The 18,392-nt window shown below is 44.9% G+C and overlaps 1 protein-coding gene across 6 annotated transcripts in view; it reads left to right on the plus strand.

Annotated features, from left to right (window-relative positions):
* Nucleotides 1–6,715: 6,715 nt before the first annotated feature.
* AP1S2 (adaptor related protein complex 1 subunit sigma 2) overlaps nt 6,716–18,392 on the plus strand; it is a 51,483-nt gene continuing 39,806 nt past the window's right edge. For 5 of the 6 annotated variants that reach the window (XM_072138443.1, XM_072138444.1, XM_072138441.1 and 2 more), the window contains exons 1-2: nt 15,709–15,872; nt 16,003–16,181. In XM_072138443.1, the coding sequence (XP_071994544.1) occupies nt 15,855–15,872; nt 16,003–16,181 (197 nt within the window). In that variant the 5' untranslated portion in view covers nt 15,709–15,854. Of the gene's footprint in view, nt 6,865–15,708; nt 15,873–16,002; nt 16,182–18,392 lie in introns of those variants that run through there. The other variant, XM_072138446.1, reaches the window with a different exon arrangement.

Here is an 18,392-nt window from a genome sequence, read left to right on the forward strand (position 1 = left end):
TACAGCCTGCCCCCACTAGTATACAGCCTGCCCCCACTAGTATACAGCCACCTCGGCCTGCCCCCAGTAGTATACAGCCTGCCCCCAGTAGTATACAGCCACCTCGGCCTGCCCCCAGTAGTATACGGCCTGCCCCCACTAGTATACGGCCTGCCCCCACTAGTATACAGCCACCTCGGCCTGCCCCCACTAGTATACGGCCTGCCCCCACTAGTATACGGCCTGCCCCCACTAGTATACGGCCTGCCCCCACTAGTATACAGCCACGTCGGCCTGCCCCCACTAGTATACGGCCTGCCCCCACTAGTATACAGCCACGTCGGCCTGCCCCCACTAGTATACGGCCTTCCCCCACTAGTATACAGCCACCTCGGCCTGCCCCCAGTAGTATACGGCCACCTCGGCCTGCCCCCAGTAGTATACGGCCTGCCCCCACTAGCGTACGGCCACCTCGGCCTGCCCCCACTAGCGTACGGCCACCTCGGCCTGCCCCCACTAGCGTACGGCCACCTCGGCCTGCCCCCACTAGCGTACGGCCACCTCGGCCTGCCCCCACTAGCGTACGGCCACCGCAGCATTTAAAAAAAAAAACCAACTTATATACTCGCCCTCCGGTGGCCCCGATGCGCAGCGCTGCTCCCCCGATGTCAGCGTGGCTCCTCTTCTGGGCTCCAGACTCCTCTTCTTTCTTCTGTAACATCCTACAGGGCGCCGCCACTGCTCTCTCCCGGCCAGCAGGTGCCTAGTATAATGCGCCACTGCTGACGTCATACTATGCGCCGCCCGGGGGAAACACATGGTGGCGCCCTGCAGGTGTTACAGAAGAAGCCAGAAGAGGACCCGCGCTGACATCGGGGGAGCAGCGCTGCGCATCGGGGCCAGCAGAGGGGGAGTTTATAAGTTTATTAAATGCATTGAAATTTGTATTGACTCGTGTATAAGCCTAGGGGACGTTTTTCAGCACATTTTTTGTGCTGAAAAACTCTGCTTATACACGAGTATATACGGTACATCACTTTGAAGGTTTTGCTGTTCCCTAGGAAGCGCTATGGATCAATATCCAGAGTTTTGGCCTACTATTATGTGTATACATTCAAGTTTACATGCTCACCTCCCCATATATTTCTATAGCCTCATACACATGGCTAGACAAAATAATATTCTGTGGTGTGGAATGAGGACGCTACGGCTTGAAGGCAAATCCAGCCTACACTAGGTCAATACAAAGCACTTTAATTTTTTTTCAAACACTTAGCTATAGTTTCCTTAGCCCAGTGTATGAGCGGACTGCATGTCCTATTGTTCTCAGCATGTGAGCGGAGCCCCCCCACCCAATAACAATGGGTCCATTGTTTGCGCTCATCAAAAGCACACGGTCACGTGTAGGTAGCTATGCCAAACTCTGGTGTCCATCACCAGTAGGGTCTCATTTATAAGGTGATATATGATTAATATTCAATTAATGTTTCAAAATGCCACGTATGACCGCAGCCTCAGGCCGGCGGCACACGTGGCGTTTTGAACCCAATTTTGGGCCGTTTCTATTTTGGGCCTTTTTGAAAACGCATCAGTTTTTTCCCTTTTTGTCCATTTTTACCAATTATCATAATTGGGGAAAAAACGGATGCGGTTTTAAACTGACTGCTTAAAAACGGGTTAAAAATGCCACGTGTGCTGCCAGGCAAACCCCAGTAGCAGATTAGGGCAGAGGCAGGTGGAATTAACCATCAGATCTACATCTGATAGTAGATTCCTTATGGTTGGTTTCCTTTAACCCCTTACCGTACTATTACGCTGCATCAGGTGGTGATGCATGGAGAGGACTCACGGGTGGCCGGCTCACAACGTTCACATGAAACTCCCTCCCCGAAGCCCCGTCGCGTTATGAACGTGGCGCTAGCTGAACATTTGATCGCAGCGTTAGGGTGGTGGCACACGGGGCGTTTTTAAACAGGCCGTTAAACGCATGCGTTTTTGAAAACTCATCCGTATTTTTGAAAACACATGCTTTTTTTGTTTTTGTCCGTTAATGGGAAAAACGGACAAAAACGGATGCGTTTTTAACGCACTGTTTAACCCCTTAACGACTTGGCCTTTTTTAGTTTTTTCCCTTCCATTTTTCACTTTTTTATTTTTCCACATAAAGCTGTGTGATGGCTTATTTTGTGTGTAACAAATTGCACTTCATAGTGACGATATTTAATATTCCATGCCGTGTACTGGGAAGCGGGAAAAAAATTCCAAATGCAGTGAAAATGGTGAAAAACCAAATTTGCAACGTTTTCTTGTGGGCTTGGATTTTACAGCTTTCACTCTGCGTCCCAAATGACAGGTCTACTTTATTCTTTGGGTCGGTATGATCACATGGATACCAAATTTGTATAGGTTTTATGTTTTCATACATTTAAAAAAATTAAAACCTCCTGTACAAATTTTTATTTTTTTTTATTTTGCCATCTTCTGTCGCCAATAACTTTTTCATACTTTGGTGTACGGAGCTGTGGGTAGTGTAATTTTTTGCGAATTTTGATGGCGTTTTCATTACTATAATTTTTGGGACTGTGCGACCTTTTGATCACTTTTTAAAATTTTTTATATATTTCAAAATGGCAAAAAAAAAATGCAATTTTTTACTTTGGACACTATTTTTCGTTAAGGACACATTGAAAAACCGTTATCATATTTTGATAGATCGGACATTTTCGGACGCGGTGATACCTAATGTGTTTATGATTTTTACTGTTTATTTATATTTATGTCAGTTCTAGGGAAAGGGGGTGATATGAATTTTTAGGTTTTTTTAGTATAATTTTTTTTTTAACTTTTTTTTATTTTTACTTTTACTATTTTTCAGACTCCCTAGGGTACTCTAACCCTAGGTAGTCTGATCGATCCTACCATATACTGCCATACTACTGTATGGCAGTATATGGGGATTTTACTCCCCATTCATTACAATGTGCAATTAGCACATTGTAATGCATGGGTTAAAACGAAGTAGCCTCGGGTATTCGGAACACCCGAGGCTACCATGGCAACGGATCGCCGCTCCTCGTGACGTCATCGGGGAGCGATGATCCGCGACAAGATGGCGGCATCATTGCCGGCGGCGATCGAGGTGAAAACACCTGTGATCGATGCTAGCACCGATCGCGGGTGTTACCGGTAAGCCTTTGGGTAAAGACACACGTGGCGTTTTTTGGGCTGTTTTTTTTAGTTGGTGCGTTTTCAGATCGTTAAAAACGCATGCGTTTTTTCTGTCCGTTTTTGATTGCGCAAATTCAGAAAATCTGACAAAAACGCATGCATTATCAAAAAACTGATGCGTTTTTTTAACGATCTGAACTAAAAACGGCCCAAAAACGGACTAAAAACGCCATGTGTGTCTTCACCCTTTGCTGCAATATGCAGCAAAGACTTACCGGCTATGGAGAGAGTTCGGCCCGTGAGCCATCTCCATGCACCGGGACCCGGCGAAGGGGTTAAAAACGGCCTCAAAACGCCACGTGTGCCACCACCCTAAGAGTGGTGTCACATGTGGAGTTTTGAACCCGTTTTTAGTCATGTCCGTTTTTTCCAATTATATTAATTAAAAACGTACAAAAACTGATGTATTTTTTTAAAAAATGTGTTTTTTAACGGATTTAAAAACGCATGACTAAAAACGGGTTCAAAACAACACATGTGACACCACCCTGACGGCGCGTTCACACATTGCGCTTTGGTTGCGTTTTCATTGCGTTTAAAAGCATTACAACAGCGGAGGGGAGGCAATTTGCCTAATTACATTACTATTTACATTTGTTAACGCATTAACACGTTAACATCATGTTTACTGTTAACATTTACGTTTATAAAACGCATTGTAATGTAATTGTAGCTGTTGTAATGCGTTTAAAACTCAATGAAAACGCAACCAAAGCGCAACTTGTGAACGTGCCCTAAGGGTGATGGCACACGTGGTTTTTGAGCATTTTTTTGACGGACTGCTTAAAAACGCGTTCAAAACGCCAAGTGTGCCATCACCCTGAGGGTGGTGACACGCATGGTGTTTTTTGGTCACTGCGTTTTCAAATCGTAAAAAACCCATGCGTTTTATCTTAATTCAAACTGGTCAAAAACTCATGGCAAGGGCGCGTTCACACCTTCCGCTAGCATCACGTTCATAACGCGACGCTAGCGGAACGTGTGAACACGCTCTGAGCGGAGATTTGCCTAATTACATTACTATTTACATTTGTCAACGAGATGTTAACACATGTGTTTACATTACCATTTACATGTGTTAACGTGATGTTATTAGGCAAATCACCTCTCCTCAGTTGTTTTTCTTGATGCCACACGCTGTGTTTTTGGTCCGTTTATAAGCATGCGTTTTCAGGCAGTTTAACCCCTTCACGCTCGGCGTAATGAAGGGTTTATGAAGAGGGCTCACGACCTGAGCCCTCTTCATAAAGAGATGGGTGAAGATGGCAATATGCAGCAAAGACCCATCACTATCACCCGCGGGCGGAGCTTGCGCCGATCACAGGTGTCAACCTGTTGTTTGCCGCCGGCAAAGTCGCCGCCGGCACTGAAAGCCATCTTGCCTCCGATCGCCGCTCCCCCGACATCATCGAGGGGCAGCGATCGGTTGCCATGACAGCCTCGGGTTTTCTGCCTATTCATTACAATGAGCCAGTGGCTCATTGTAACGTATACTGTGCATAAATGGTAGGAACAATCGGACCATCTTAGAGGATCTAAGAAATAGTGAAGAAAAAAAATGTAAAACATTCATAAAATATTAAAAGTTCATATCCACCCCCCTTTCCCTAGAACTGATATAAAACATAATAAACAGTAAAAATCACAGACACATTGGGTATCGCCGCGTCCCAAAATGCCGATCTATCAAAATATAAAGTTTACTGCCAGTGGTGACCTCCAGAACAACAAATGGCGCCCAAATGTCCAAAATGTGACTTAAACATTTTTACATCACATAAAAAAATTTAATGAAAAATTATAAAAATCTCGCACAGTCCTCAAAATGGTAACAATGAAACCGTCGGCGCGCAAAAAATGACCCCTCACACATCTCCGTGCACCAAAGTATTAGCGTCACTAGATGGTAAAAAATTTTATTTTTAGTACACATTCGTTTAATTTTTGAAAATGTAGTAAAACACAATAAAACCTGTATAACTTTGGTATCACCGCGATCGCACCAAACCAAAGAATAAAGTAGTGGTGTTATTTGGAGCGAAGAGTGAGGGCGCGTTCACACGTTGCTCTTTCATTGCGTTTTAAAACGCATTACAACAGCTGAGGAGAGATGATTTGCGTTTTGGTTGCGTTTTCATTGCGTTTGAAACACATATATAACAGCTGATGAGGTAATTTGCCTAATTATATTACCGTTTACGTCTGTAAACGCAATGTTAACGCATGCATTAACAAAACGCATGTGTTAACGCTTTTGTTAACACATGTGTTTACATCGTGTTTACAATGCGTTTTGTAAATGGAAATGTTAACAGTGATGTAATTAGGCAAATCGCCTCTCCTCAGCTGTTGTATATGCGTTTCAAACGTCATGAAAATGCAGGTCAAAATGCAACGTTTGAACACGCCCTAAGCGAACATAACCTGCGTCCTTAAGGGGTTAAAAACCCATCAGTTTTTACATGAGGTTGGCTGGTTTGAACCTGTGATCCCCTCCCCCCTCCATAGAAAACAGCGGTGCACGGCCGCAGACATGTGGAAAGATGAAACATGCTCTATCTTTTCTCCGTGTATGCCGTGGATCTGTGCCACTCCGCCACCATACATCTCCCCAGACGGCCATGTGAATGAGCGCTGAGGGTGATGCCACACATGACGTTTTGAACCCGTTTTTAAGCAGTCCGTTAAAAACGCATGCGTTTTTGACCAGTTTTAATTAAGATAGTTGGTAAAACCTGTCAAAAACGTATGCAATTTTTAACGGAATGCTTAAAAACGGACAAAAAACGGGTTCAAAACGCCATGTGTGGCAACATCCTGTGGGCGTGTTCACACGTCGCGTTGTGACCTGCGTTTTCATTGCGTTTGAAACGCATATACAACAGCTGAGGAGGGGTGATTTGCCTAATTACATCACTGTTAACGTTTCCGTTTACAAAACGCATTGTAAATGCGATGTTAACGCATGCGTTTTGTTAATGCATGCGTTAACATTGCATTTACAAACAAACTGTAATGTAATTAGGCAAATTACCTCACATCAGCTGTTGTATATGCGTTTCAAACGCAATGAAAACGCGACCAAAACGCAACGTGTGAACGCGCCCTCAGGGTGCGTTCACATGCAGCGTTAATGCACATGCTTTAACACATTAGTTAATATGTTAACATGAGTTTTGCAAACACAAATGTTAAGGCAATGTTATCCGGCAAATCTCCTCTCCTCAGCTGTTATATTGCATTATGTTAACTTCATGTGTGAACGCGCCCTAGGACCAGTGCTTTCTTTGTACTTATGCGCTACCATCAGCTCCCATCAGATAACTGCATCCAACACGGTGCACCTGCTCCTGAACAGACAGTACCGCAGCATATTACACCGCTTACACGTGCTGTATGGTGTGAACACAGCCCTACACTGTGGCTACAATGGCAGTTTTCCTATAAATAATATTGCATTATAAGAGGCGGCTCCCGCCTGTGTGTACACTACATGACTGGAGGCCGCGGCAGGTGATGCTGTACACACAGGGGACCCGGACCTCCGCCCTTCCCGGATGCACGCTGTGACGTCATGACGCGGGGGCTAGCTGGTGGCGGCAGCGCGACGTGCGGCTCCAGTGTCAGAAGAGGAGCCGCGGTGCAGCGCAGCTCAGGGTATGTGACCGCCGTGCGGGGTGACTATGGCGGGGGCCGCCGCGCGATGCTCGGGGCGGGTGCACACTGCGCGGCCTCTCATGTGCGGCTCTCCATGTGCTCCGCTCTCCTCAGCATCACTTACCTCCGTTAGCTGCAGGTGTCAGCTCCTGGAGAGCTACACTTACACATCTCTGCCGTTCAGACCTCTTGGAAAGTTGGGTGGCAGCCTACATGAAATTATTTTTAAAGGTTTTGTCCAGGTTATAAAAGTAACATCCTGTAGCTGTGCCCCCGGGGGAGCAGAGTGCGGAGGTGTCAGGAGGTCACCAGCTGCTAAGTTATTGTTGGTGTAATGAAAAGTGATACAAGTTTTCTATATACTTTCTGTATCAATAACTTACAATTTTCTAGAGCTGCTCTGTAGGAAACGTCGCTGCAGTGGATAGAAATGTTGATGTCACACAGGTGCACGGCTCGTTGTATCCTTGGCCATGTCAAGGTGCACAGCTCATGTCAAGTCACACAGCTCTGATTCCTTTATACTAATGTGCACCTGTGTGACATACAGGCAAGGAAAGATAATTATGAAGCTGTGGTCACACGTTCCGCTAGTGTTGCATTCATTGCTAATATGATTAGACAGTGGCACATCGCTACGCGTGACTGCACCCTGACCGTAAACAGTGAGACCGCATGCGCACGTTCACCATTCCCCTCAATCAGCTATACTGGAATGCAATTAAAACGCTGTGTGAACACTAGCTAAGTGTTAAGACAAGGGGCGCAGCGGAGGCTTCATAATATATCCAGAGTGTTAGGCCACGGTCACACGTACTGCTAAGCGTCTGTCATAACGCGACGCTAGCGCACAGGGGAAGGTCCTCGGCCCGAACGCAAATGCGTTTCCAGGGAAACGCATGTGATTGTTAAGCCGGTCGCATGCGTTTCTCTGGAAACGCATGTGCGTTCGGGCCAAGGACCTCCCCTGTGCGCTAGCGTCATGTTATGAACGGACGTCTAGCGGTACGTGTGACCGCGGCCTTAGAGTGCTGTCACATGGAGTGTTCTTAGTTTGTTTTTAAATGGACTGAAAACGCATGCATTTTTGTATGTTTACCATGCGTTTGACTGGTTTTAATCAGTTGCTTTAAAAAAAAAAACGGAACGCGCTGTGTGACGGCACCCTTAAAGGAATTGTCCGACTATTAGAAAAATGTAGCAGACGTGCTGGGGAGGGCTTTTTAAATAAAATGAAGCTTTACTCGCCTCCTCCATCGGTCTCCCAGGGCCGCTGTGACCCTGTGGGCACGTTCACACTTTGTGCTATGGTTGCGTTTTAAAACGCATTACAACAGCTGAGATGAGGTGATTTGCCTAATTGCCTTACTGTTAACATTTGCGTTTGCAAAACGCATTGTAAATGTGATATTAACGCATGCGTTAACAGAGCGTTAACTAATGTAATTAGGCAAATCACCTCTCCTCAGCTGTTGTAATGCGTTTTAAAACGCAATGCAAAACGCAACCAAAGCGCAACGTGTGAACCCGGCCTGTCTGTTTATGGGGACATGACAACTCTGCTCATAAAACTTCTGAAACCTGGGATGCCCAGCAGTCCTTATGTCCATGCGCTGTATCAGATGCTGGCACAGAAGACAGGTGGGCATCCCAGGGTGATGGAACACGGTGCACAGGGCTGGGGAGCAGCGCAGGAGGCAAATAACGCTTTATTTTCTTTAAAAAGCCCTTCTCTAATAGTCGGGCAACCCCTTTAATGCCACTATATGCCAACCACAGGATGTTCTACCTTCTACTGCGCCTTTCTCTTTGCAATTCTATATCTGTTATCCACTTGGTTCTTTTGTTAACCTGCAAATCATCCAGGGTTCCATATGTTGCTGCTCTGTTTCTATCTATAGGATGTGCTGTACATGTCTATATTCAGCAGCCCCTAGTAACATGAATGGAGCGGTGATGTGTGTGCAGGATGAATGGGGCTGCACATTATCACCTAAGCCTTTGTCAACTAGGTCCAACTCCTACAATGTGCATCTGAATAACAGTCACTTGTTTCTCTCATCTCTGGAGGTAGATTTATGTTTCGAGCTGAAGGAATAGAACAGCGTCCTGAATTATTTAGCAGGTTTAGAAGTAAAACACTTTCTGACGGAAAGGCAACAACTAAATGAGCCCCGTACCTGCCATTATATAGCGATACAGACCATATATACCCAAACCCAATTACTGAGATCTCATCCACATCAATGCTTCCTTTTTATTACAGATACAAATATCAGTTTATCTGAGATCCAGCCATGAAACAAGAGACTCATTGTCATTGTATTCTGTTGACCTCTATGTCCAGCTGCCATCTGCTGGGATAACCTCTCGCCTGCCCTGCCAGAGGCCTGCTGTCCTGCGCACTGATTCTAGACCTGCTGTTTATTAATCTCATGTATATGATACACAGTATTCTATTTATACCCCTTAGAGCAGGGGCATCAGACGTATTTTCACCCAGGGCCAGACCAGTCTTATGGATTCCTTTAATGCACATCTACCATCAAGATCCATTATGATAAACCAGGGACATTACTCATAGATCCAGGCACTGTGACTGTGGTAATCTTCTTATATTTGTTATCCATGGCTCCTCCTTCCTTCTATAATCAACTGCAAAATTTATGCTAATGAGGTGAAAGGGCTCTAGGGAGTGTTAACAGAGCACCTCCATGCTGCAGCTTCAGAAGCTGTTACACTGTGCAGGAGCACTTCACACTCCCACTGTGTGTTAATACTCCATGCTGCTCTGAGATTATAGCACGCAGAGAGAGGGGGTAATTCCGAGGGAGAGGGTGAGACAGTGTAACGGCCTGTGAACCTGTTGTCTGGATCACTAGGAGGTCCAGTTTTGTGATCAAATGTGGTCCCAGGAGTCAGCTACTTATCCCCTGTCCTGTTGGTAAAGAATAATATGCAAACTTTTTACAAGCCTTGGATTACCCAGGGTTACCTGCCGCAGACATTCAGCAGTGGTTTAACAAAAGCCAGCCCAAAAAACAACTGATGCAGTTTTTGGCAGTGACTTCCGTGTAGCAGGGAGCCAGAGCTGAAGCTTTGCATTGCAAAAGTGGAATCCCGCAGAAATATACGTATTATACATGCAGATTTTACACTGTGGTGTTTTTACTTGGCATGTAGATGGAATTTATGATATTCTGCTGCCACCATTTATCCACCGGCAATTCCACAGCATCTAAAGTGCAGCGAGTGTGTCCTTAGGGAATATCCCTTTAAGACAAGACATCTTCAGTTCAGAGCGATCTGTGTATAGGATCATTCACACAAACTGGTGGGACATCCGCCCCCACTAATAGCCCCAAATGGTGAAAGATTCATCCATAGTGTGGATGGTCATACATGGGATGATAAGATTCTTCAGATCCCTTGTTCACGGCTCAGTTCCTGTTGTTGTGAGGCAATTTTCAGACTCTTTGTTCTCAGAAAGGCGGCTTGAGAAATATCATGTGTGATGAAATAGTAGAGCCGTGTATTGTGCCATGATCTAAGGAGGATCTGTCGCCTTTCCTCACATGTATTCTCCAGGTAATAACCATTCTCGGCTTCTATTCTATGAGATCCTCTGATACTTCTGCTAAGTTACTATTTGTAAATAAATAGTAAAAGAGAAAACAATGAAACTTGTGGAAGTAAAGTGCTTCTTTCTCCCATTACCTTTGATCTCATCATCCTTCCTCCTTCTCTCCTAATCAGCTTTTTCTCCAATGAAATTTTCTGAAATTCACCCTGTGTTCCATCTTACTAGTAAGACTGGTTCATATCGCGTTTTTGGAACTTAGCGTGTACATTTCGGAAGCTCCCTGCATACACGCTAAATGTGTCTATAGACTATACTGGCAGGTGGGGCTTGCCCACAATGATGTAACTGTCCATATAAAGTTTGGAGATTCTTAACTTTTTGGGAGGAGGAGAAAAACCAGAGAAGATCCCACTGTATTAGGATACAGTGGGATATTTAGCTGCTTTCCATTGTAAGGATACATCGGTATCCTCAGAACGGAGGATCCTGATCTGTACTTGGCCTAACAAGTTGTCAAATTACATAGAAACGCAGCGGGAAAGTGGAATCACAGGAGCTAGGTCTCCTCCCAAATACTTTGAGACAACTTAAACCTCACAGACTGCAGCGGTGATACAGTGATATCCCCTTTTAAAGAGAACCCGTCATGCAAAATAACCCTCCTAAACTAAATATATTTTCATAAACTGCCATTAGAAAGCATTGCCTCTATCCCTTCATTGTCCCTCTACATGCCTGTAAACCTAAGCAATGAGGTCCTAAAGCTGTATGCAAATGACCTGTGAAATGTCCAATGAAGCATTAGCATATTCAAGCTGTCCACTCTATTCATGAGTGGGAGGCACAGCCACACCCCCAGTGCTTGACTGACAGCCTGTATAATGGTGTGAGGCTGTATAATGATGTGCTTCCTGGTGCTGGCGCCCCCTGCAGCCTGTGTGTGCATGTGTGTGTGTGTATAGGAGAGATACAGCAGCTCCAGGCAGCCATGTTACAGCAGAACATGTCAGATTCATGTGTAGCTGATGTCTGTGTCTCTCACCTGTATATTAGGAGGATGCAGCATGTCAGCAGATACAGCACACACAATAGCCATGCTTTACTATACATTACACACAGACATGAGCAGGGGGAGGAGAGGGGAGGGGTAACAGGGGTGACATCACTGCCTCTGACCATGTGACCAGCCTCATTTACATGATAAAAAATAGATGATTTTACAATGAATAATGTATGAAATAACTAGATAAAGGCTGGGATGGGATCCTTGTGAGCTGCTCCAACAGGTAGTAGTGACAGGACTAGTGACACAGACCTGATGACAGGTGTCCTTTAACACATAAAATACTCCTTATTTTTATAAACTAGCTACAGTATTTATAAATGTTGGGTATGTTAAGTCATTCTTATGTTGCTAGTACACCCCGGCTCATGCTTTTTGGCTCCCTCTGTTACCCCATTACATAAACAGAACATTTATCAGGGCTTGTAGAGCAGTTTTCTTGTGTACAATCAGTGACAATTAGTAGCGAACTAATATCCAGTAATTGTGATTATTTCCCCCTTTACATCACCTTCATGCCAAGTGGCCGAGTGGGACTTGCTACAGCCTGGAAACTTTCATGACTGAAAGTCAATCAGTCATGGTGTAATTCTACGGCAGGCAAGGCTGGGTATAGTATTGTATAATAGCGCAAGCCACCGTCTGGATTCATCCAGTGTGTCAATAGGATGCCAAATAGTGGCCTATGTGCCAAGTACTTTAACCCATTAGGCTGTACCAGAGACCAGGTCTAAATGGCTTCTTGTCAGCATTAAACTGACAGGTGTAATACTCTGCAGATTACAGGTTTGCCCTTTATAATAGAGTTCAAGCAATTGAGTTGCTTGAGAGGAGGAGGAGGAGGTGGCCCCTCCTCCCTCCATAGAAAACAGCGGCACATGGCCGCACACTCGCCGAAAGATAGAGCAAGCTCTATCTTTTTGCAATGTGCGGCCCGGATCGGTGCCACACGTGTGGCACCGTATCTCCGCCGTGCTATTGCTGTCTATGGGGACGAACATGCGGCCGCAAATTTGCAGCCGCATATACGTCCCCGCAGACGGCCATGTGAATTTACCCTAAGAGAGATTCCCTTTTGTGACCTGGTAATCTGTCCAGCGGCTCCAACCCCTGCCTATTACCCATTAGAGAGGACCAGCAGCATTGTAGGGTGGAGACCTTATGGTACTTGGTAGGACAGATCTGCACCACAGCTGTGATGGGGGACCCTAATACCCAAGAGTCGATGAGGCCACATTTGTGGTCGTCTGATGGTCATCATTTTAATACATACATATTACATTGCACATTGATCATATTATTACATGCCTGTTATATTGCACATTTATCACTTACTTATTGCACAGAAGGAGCTGATGTTCCTGGATGATGGGTGACGTCATAAAGATCACACCCGGAAAACATAATTCAGAGATGAAGACTTATCCTTGTGACATTTCGAGAAATATGATGTGCTATAAGACCCGCGGAAGATAACTCTTGATTTCTTGCTCGCTCTGTAGTTTTGCTTTCTGTGCTTTTAGCTGCCGGTAGTGTGTGGGAGGAAAGGGAGACGGCTCTAATGGAAGCCTGGTGTACGAGAGGTAGAGAGTCAGCAGTTTTATGTACGCAGCTTCTATGAAAATCTATGTGTGTGTGTGGTAGTACAATTTCTGTGTGTAGTCTGAGCCACAATGCAAAAAAATACTGAGTTTTCTTTCTAGTCTGTAACCAAAGAGACACGTAGGATCTGCAGACACAATTGGGGAGATGTATTGGGTCTTTAGTCCAGTGCAGACAGTTCTGTGCTGCTCCAGATTAATCCCTGTGTCTGTTGTCTGATGCTGGATAATCAATCTGGTGCAGTATAAGACTGGTGAGTCCTACTCTGGACCTCTATTGAGTTGCTCTAGTTTTCTGCACCACAGTATTGAATTTTATGGTGTACGTTTTTCAAGGTCACACCCCCTTTTTTGCCAAGGACGTGCCCCTTTTTGGGCGAGTCAGGAAAACTGCCTAAGGGTGGGAGGAGCAATTGGCTGCTGCTGATGAATAGGGTGTTCCCCCAGTGATGTCGCTGTCCTAATAAGGACAGTGACATCACCGGGTCCTCCCTCCTGCCGAGTGATGTATCAACTTGGCACGGCTGTGGGGGGGATGTGCAATACGCTGCATCCACTCCCCATAGCCTTCTTTCGCCTCCGCTGAGCGCATACATTGCTCAGGCGGAGACTGCAGAATGGAAAGACCTACCTTGCTCCCGTCTTTGGTGTACGGGAGGAATAGTGGTCCAATGGAAGCAACATCTATTCCTCCATCTGCCACTGTTTGTCAATGTATACGCTAAGCGTTTACCTTGTGTGCTTTCCTAACGTAGACACTTAGCCTTACCGATCACATGCGTCTCTGCTCTGAGCTCCAACCCAATCCGAATGAAGCACAATCTAGACCGAACATGTGAATAAAGCCTCAAAACCTGGCGTTTAGGGTGCGGTCCCATGGTGCATTTTTGCAGGCTTACCATGCGTTTGGCTGGTATGAATCCATTTTTTTTTTTTCGTTTGTTTTTCATTTCTGGAAGTGTAAGCAGCTATGAAAGATATTAACACAACTGCTTACATGTCCAGAAATGAAGAAAAACTGATTCAAACCAGCCAAAAGCGTGGTAATCCTGCAAAAACGCACCATGGGACCGCACCCTAAACGTCAGATTTTAAGGGTGTAACTGCACCCTTAGCTGATACATAAAGCGTCAATGTCCTGTTGATATTCGTGAATTCTCTAGTTGTTCTGTTTGAGGCCATTCCTAATATACGTGTTCAGCTCATATGTCACCAGTAACAAAGGCTTAAGTGGCTCAGAAGATTAATATCATGAACCCCAGTAAAGTACCGGTACATAGAATTTCTTTGTTGATATTTAAAAATTTGTTGTTTTTAAATTATAAACTTTAAGTCAGAAGTGTCCCAAAAAAAAATCTGTGTGTCATCCCTTTTAGTGGTTGGTTGCTAGGAAATATAGCCGTTTTGTCAGCCATACAGTGGAGAAACGGGAAAGGAAGGGGGGGGGGGGTATACTGTAGACATGGGCCGCTAACATGTCTAATACAGAAGTATTTTGCGGCCATAGGAAAATCAGGTGCGTCTCGGATCCCACCAGTCACTAGGAAGGTGTACATACAGGGACGTGTGCTGGGCTAAACACCACATCTTCTTGCGGTCACTAAAGGGTCAGAGGTCCTATACCCAACGTCAGGTACACTTTGCTGTTAGTGTAATGGGGTATTCTTACCCATGAGTCTCCAGACTTGCACCTCGAAAATATAGTCACGGCAGAATAACCTGGAAGCTGTGCTATACTCGACTATCACTGTCATTGGAACAACGGTGGTCTTCTGTGAGGGGACCTCCAGTCAGATAGTAGGGGATCCCAGTTCTTCCATCAGTTCGGATCCCAGAGGTGGGACCCACAGAATTATCCTATTGATTGGCAGTGGGGGGTGTTTATGGGGGAAATGTTGTATCGTGGAAAGACCAGGTTTCACCGCTGGGAACCCTAGTGATCACCAGAGGGTCAAAAGTCGCTATATAGTCTGAAGAGTGGGAGGAGGGGGGGGGGTATGTTTTCTCATAAAAATCTGTTAAAAAAAAAATTTGATTAAAAAAAAAAAATCGCTATACAGATTGGTGCACCTGCTGGACCTGTGATCACTCTTGTGAGATGTCAGAGACAGTATAATATGTTATGATTATCGTGCCCAGTTTGCCTGTCTATAGTTACCTAGAATATACATTGGTCCCTGAAGACGTGCGGATTGCACTTCTATTCCCGTAATGTCTCAGCTGAGGCGATAGAGCCGTCACATCCAACTCCTGCAATGCAGCCAGCGGCCGTGCCCCCCCCCCCCCCTGCCCAAATTCCACCCTGAAAATCGTCAAACTTTTCTCCTTCTTCAGATATAAAGCAGCCGCCCCTGCCCTCTCTATGTATAGTCCTTGCCAGCGACTGATGTGCCGAGATTCCCCTGCAGTATGTGGAAACACGTCCTCTACTTACAATGCGGAGAGAAAACACCCAGTGAGGAATCCTCGGAGCGGCGGCATGACATCGGCGTCTCGGCACTAGTTTCCCTGTCTGGTGACCCCCCTCCAGCTCCATGCCTTCTCTCTTTCTGCATAGTAACTCCCACCCTCATCATTCCCCTCCTCACGTGTGTCACAGGGCTGTATCTGGGATTTTGCCAGAGCTATGCATGCAGATAAGCCTCTGTTACAGAACAACCTCTCTATTGTGATGGAGAAATAAAAGCAGAGCACGTCCCGGATTTCATTCAGCACAATCCTCCCGTCAGGTCCTGCAGGAGCCATGCCTCTCGGAAGACAAGTCATGCATCTTTTATTGATTTTCTATTGATTTGCTTGCATTGGGGCTAGTTGGGAGCGTGCATGGGGGTTGTCATGTAGTGAAGACCCTTGTCTTGACATTTTTTTTCCTGTTTTCTCATCCCCCTCAGATGCAGTTTATGTTACTCTTCAGCCGTCAGGGGAAGCTGCGGCTCCAGAAGTGGTATGTGCCGCTGTCTGACAAGGAGAAGAAGAAGATTACCAGGGAGTTGGTCCAGACTGTATTGGCAAGAAAACCGAAAATGTGCAGCTTCCTGGAATGGAGAGACCTGAAGATTGTCTACAAAAGGTGGATCCCCACTCCCCTCTCCTCCCTTCTTATCCCTAATATTAACCCCCTAGGAGCCAGCATGGAGTACGCACCAGGCCTGTAGGACCTGTAAATTAGCCAGCAGCCCCTGTCTTATAGGCCCCTGTGGCTTATAACCTGTGGTATATCGTGTATACCCATTCATGTACTCATTGCCTATGCTGTGTGTATCATGTAGCCGGGGAATCCTGCACCGCAGTAGCTGGAGCCCCCTCAGGCTTCCCCTCTATACAGGATATTGATCGACAGACTTGAAGTTGAAGAAGTTCAAATGTTGCTTGTCTTTAATGTAGGTTTTTTTTTATACAATTGCTTTGCTTTGGAAGACTTGTATAGAGATGCCAATAATGTCATATTTGATATGTCTTATATGAAATATATATATATATATATATATATATATATATATATATATATATATATATATATATATATATATATATATATATATATATATATATATATATTTGGTATTCATTTCAATAGAGAGAAGCTGCCCATTGACGGGGGCAGACATTGTTGGGTAGTAGTCCTGCTTCGCTGTGTAACCATACCTTTGTACCTGTTGATAGTAGCAGCAGGGCTATGAAAAATGCATTTCTATTCCAGTGTTATCCTTGCACTGCTGTGTTTGCATTGAATAACACCCCTTGTGGTATATATATATATTAAGGAACCTAGTACAGCTTTAACTCCCATCAATGAGGCTATGGACTGGCTCATGCAAAGAGCTGAGTGCACAGCAGTGTAAGGACCCACAGTACAGTACTCTAGAATATTAAACAATTTTTCACAGTCCTGCTGTAACACACACACAGGTATGGTTACACAGATGTGCAGGGACAATATCTAGCACTTTCTGCTGAGGACAGTTAAAGGGGTTTTCCACTTAATATCTCTAAGGGAAGCGGCTGCTTAAAAAAGATCTCCTAACTTGGCGGTTTATATAAATGTTTATTTCATAAATAATAATAATTCTGCATCATCTTTTACTGCAAGTGTATGTTGAGCCATCTGCTATTCCTCCTAGAAAGGTATAGTTACATTTTCCTCTTTCAATTGAAGGTTGTGTCCTTCTCAGCACTGATTGGCCGGTACCAGAATGTGTAGTAACGCCCATCTTTTAATGTATTCATGTATTTCCATTAGGAGTAACAGAGGAATAACCCTGCACAGATGTCATAGAAAAGATGTCACACATCATTAGTTTTTTGCATTCGTTATTAGCAGTCGGAACAAGTGTAAATCATTCCCTTATACCTTATCTCTGTGTGATAACAGGTTTTGTTCACTGATGAAATAACTGAGATGTGAACAGGCGCCGAGATGTGAACCAGCGAGTATCTCCTGGTGACTTCAATGGGTCATGGCGAAAGAGATACATCAATGTAAACCTCTCCTAAACCCCAGTAGAGCGCACGCACTTTCTGATGCCCCCAGAGGGCGCTTATTGCTCTATAGATTTAGCACTTTAAATTATCCAGAAGTTCTCTGAGAGGTGAAGTCACAGACCTTGTCACACTGGTAGTACTTCTAAGAGGATGTGTGTGTTTGCTGTGAAAGCTTCCAGTCTAAAAATACATTTGGTGGCCTCTCCGGGTCACTGAAATCATCTGTCCCTGAATCTCTGCACATAACGCAGGCAGCTCTCGTGTAGTCCTTGTCTTACTATGGTTACAGCACTACTCCCGCTTATGATAGAGGACTATGATAGTCTATGTAATCATTGTAATTGTAGAACAAGAGCAGGGATGTGCACGTGTTCATTAACCCTTACAATGTAGACAATTATATAATATGCTAATCTATGTCACCAATAGTATAGGGAGCCTATAAAAATGGATAACTACTCCTAAATACTTGCTTCCCAGTCTACACCACCTCCTGTCAGGCCAAAACAGGTTCACAGCACTCAGCTAACTTTCATAGACCTAGTGAATTGTAATGCCAAAGATCACTGATCACTGTGCTCAGCAAGTTCTGACACTCCAATAGTAGTAAATAGACCTGATGCTCAAGCAATTAGTGCAAATGGAATCCTTGATGGCTGAATTTGCGGTTCTCATGATCATTAAGGGGTCAAGACGTGACTGCTGATGCCAGTAATTGTTTTGGCCGTCATATAAGCAACACCACTGTTCACGCCCACTTTGCGTGGACGTGCCATAAATATTTGCAATTACTGGCGGT

Source organism: Engystomops pustulosus, chromosome 2 (assembly GCF_040894005.1).
Source record: "Engystomops pustulosus chromosome 2, aEngPut4.maternal, whole genome shotgun sequence".
NCBI lineage: Eukaryota > Metazoa > Chordata > Amphibia > Anura > Leptodactylidae > Engystomops > Engystomops pustulosus.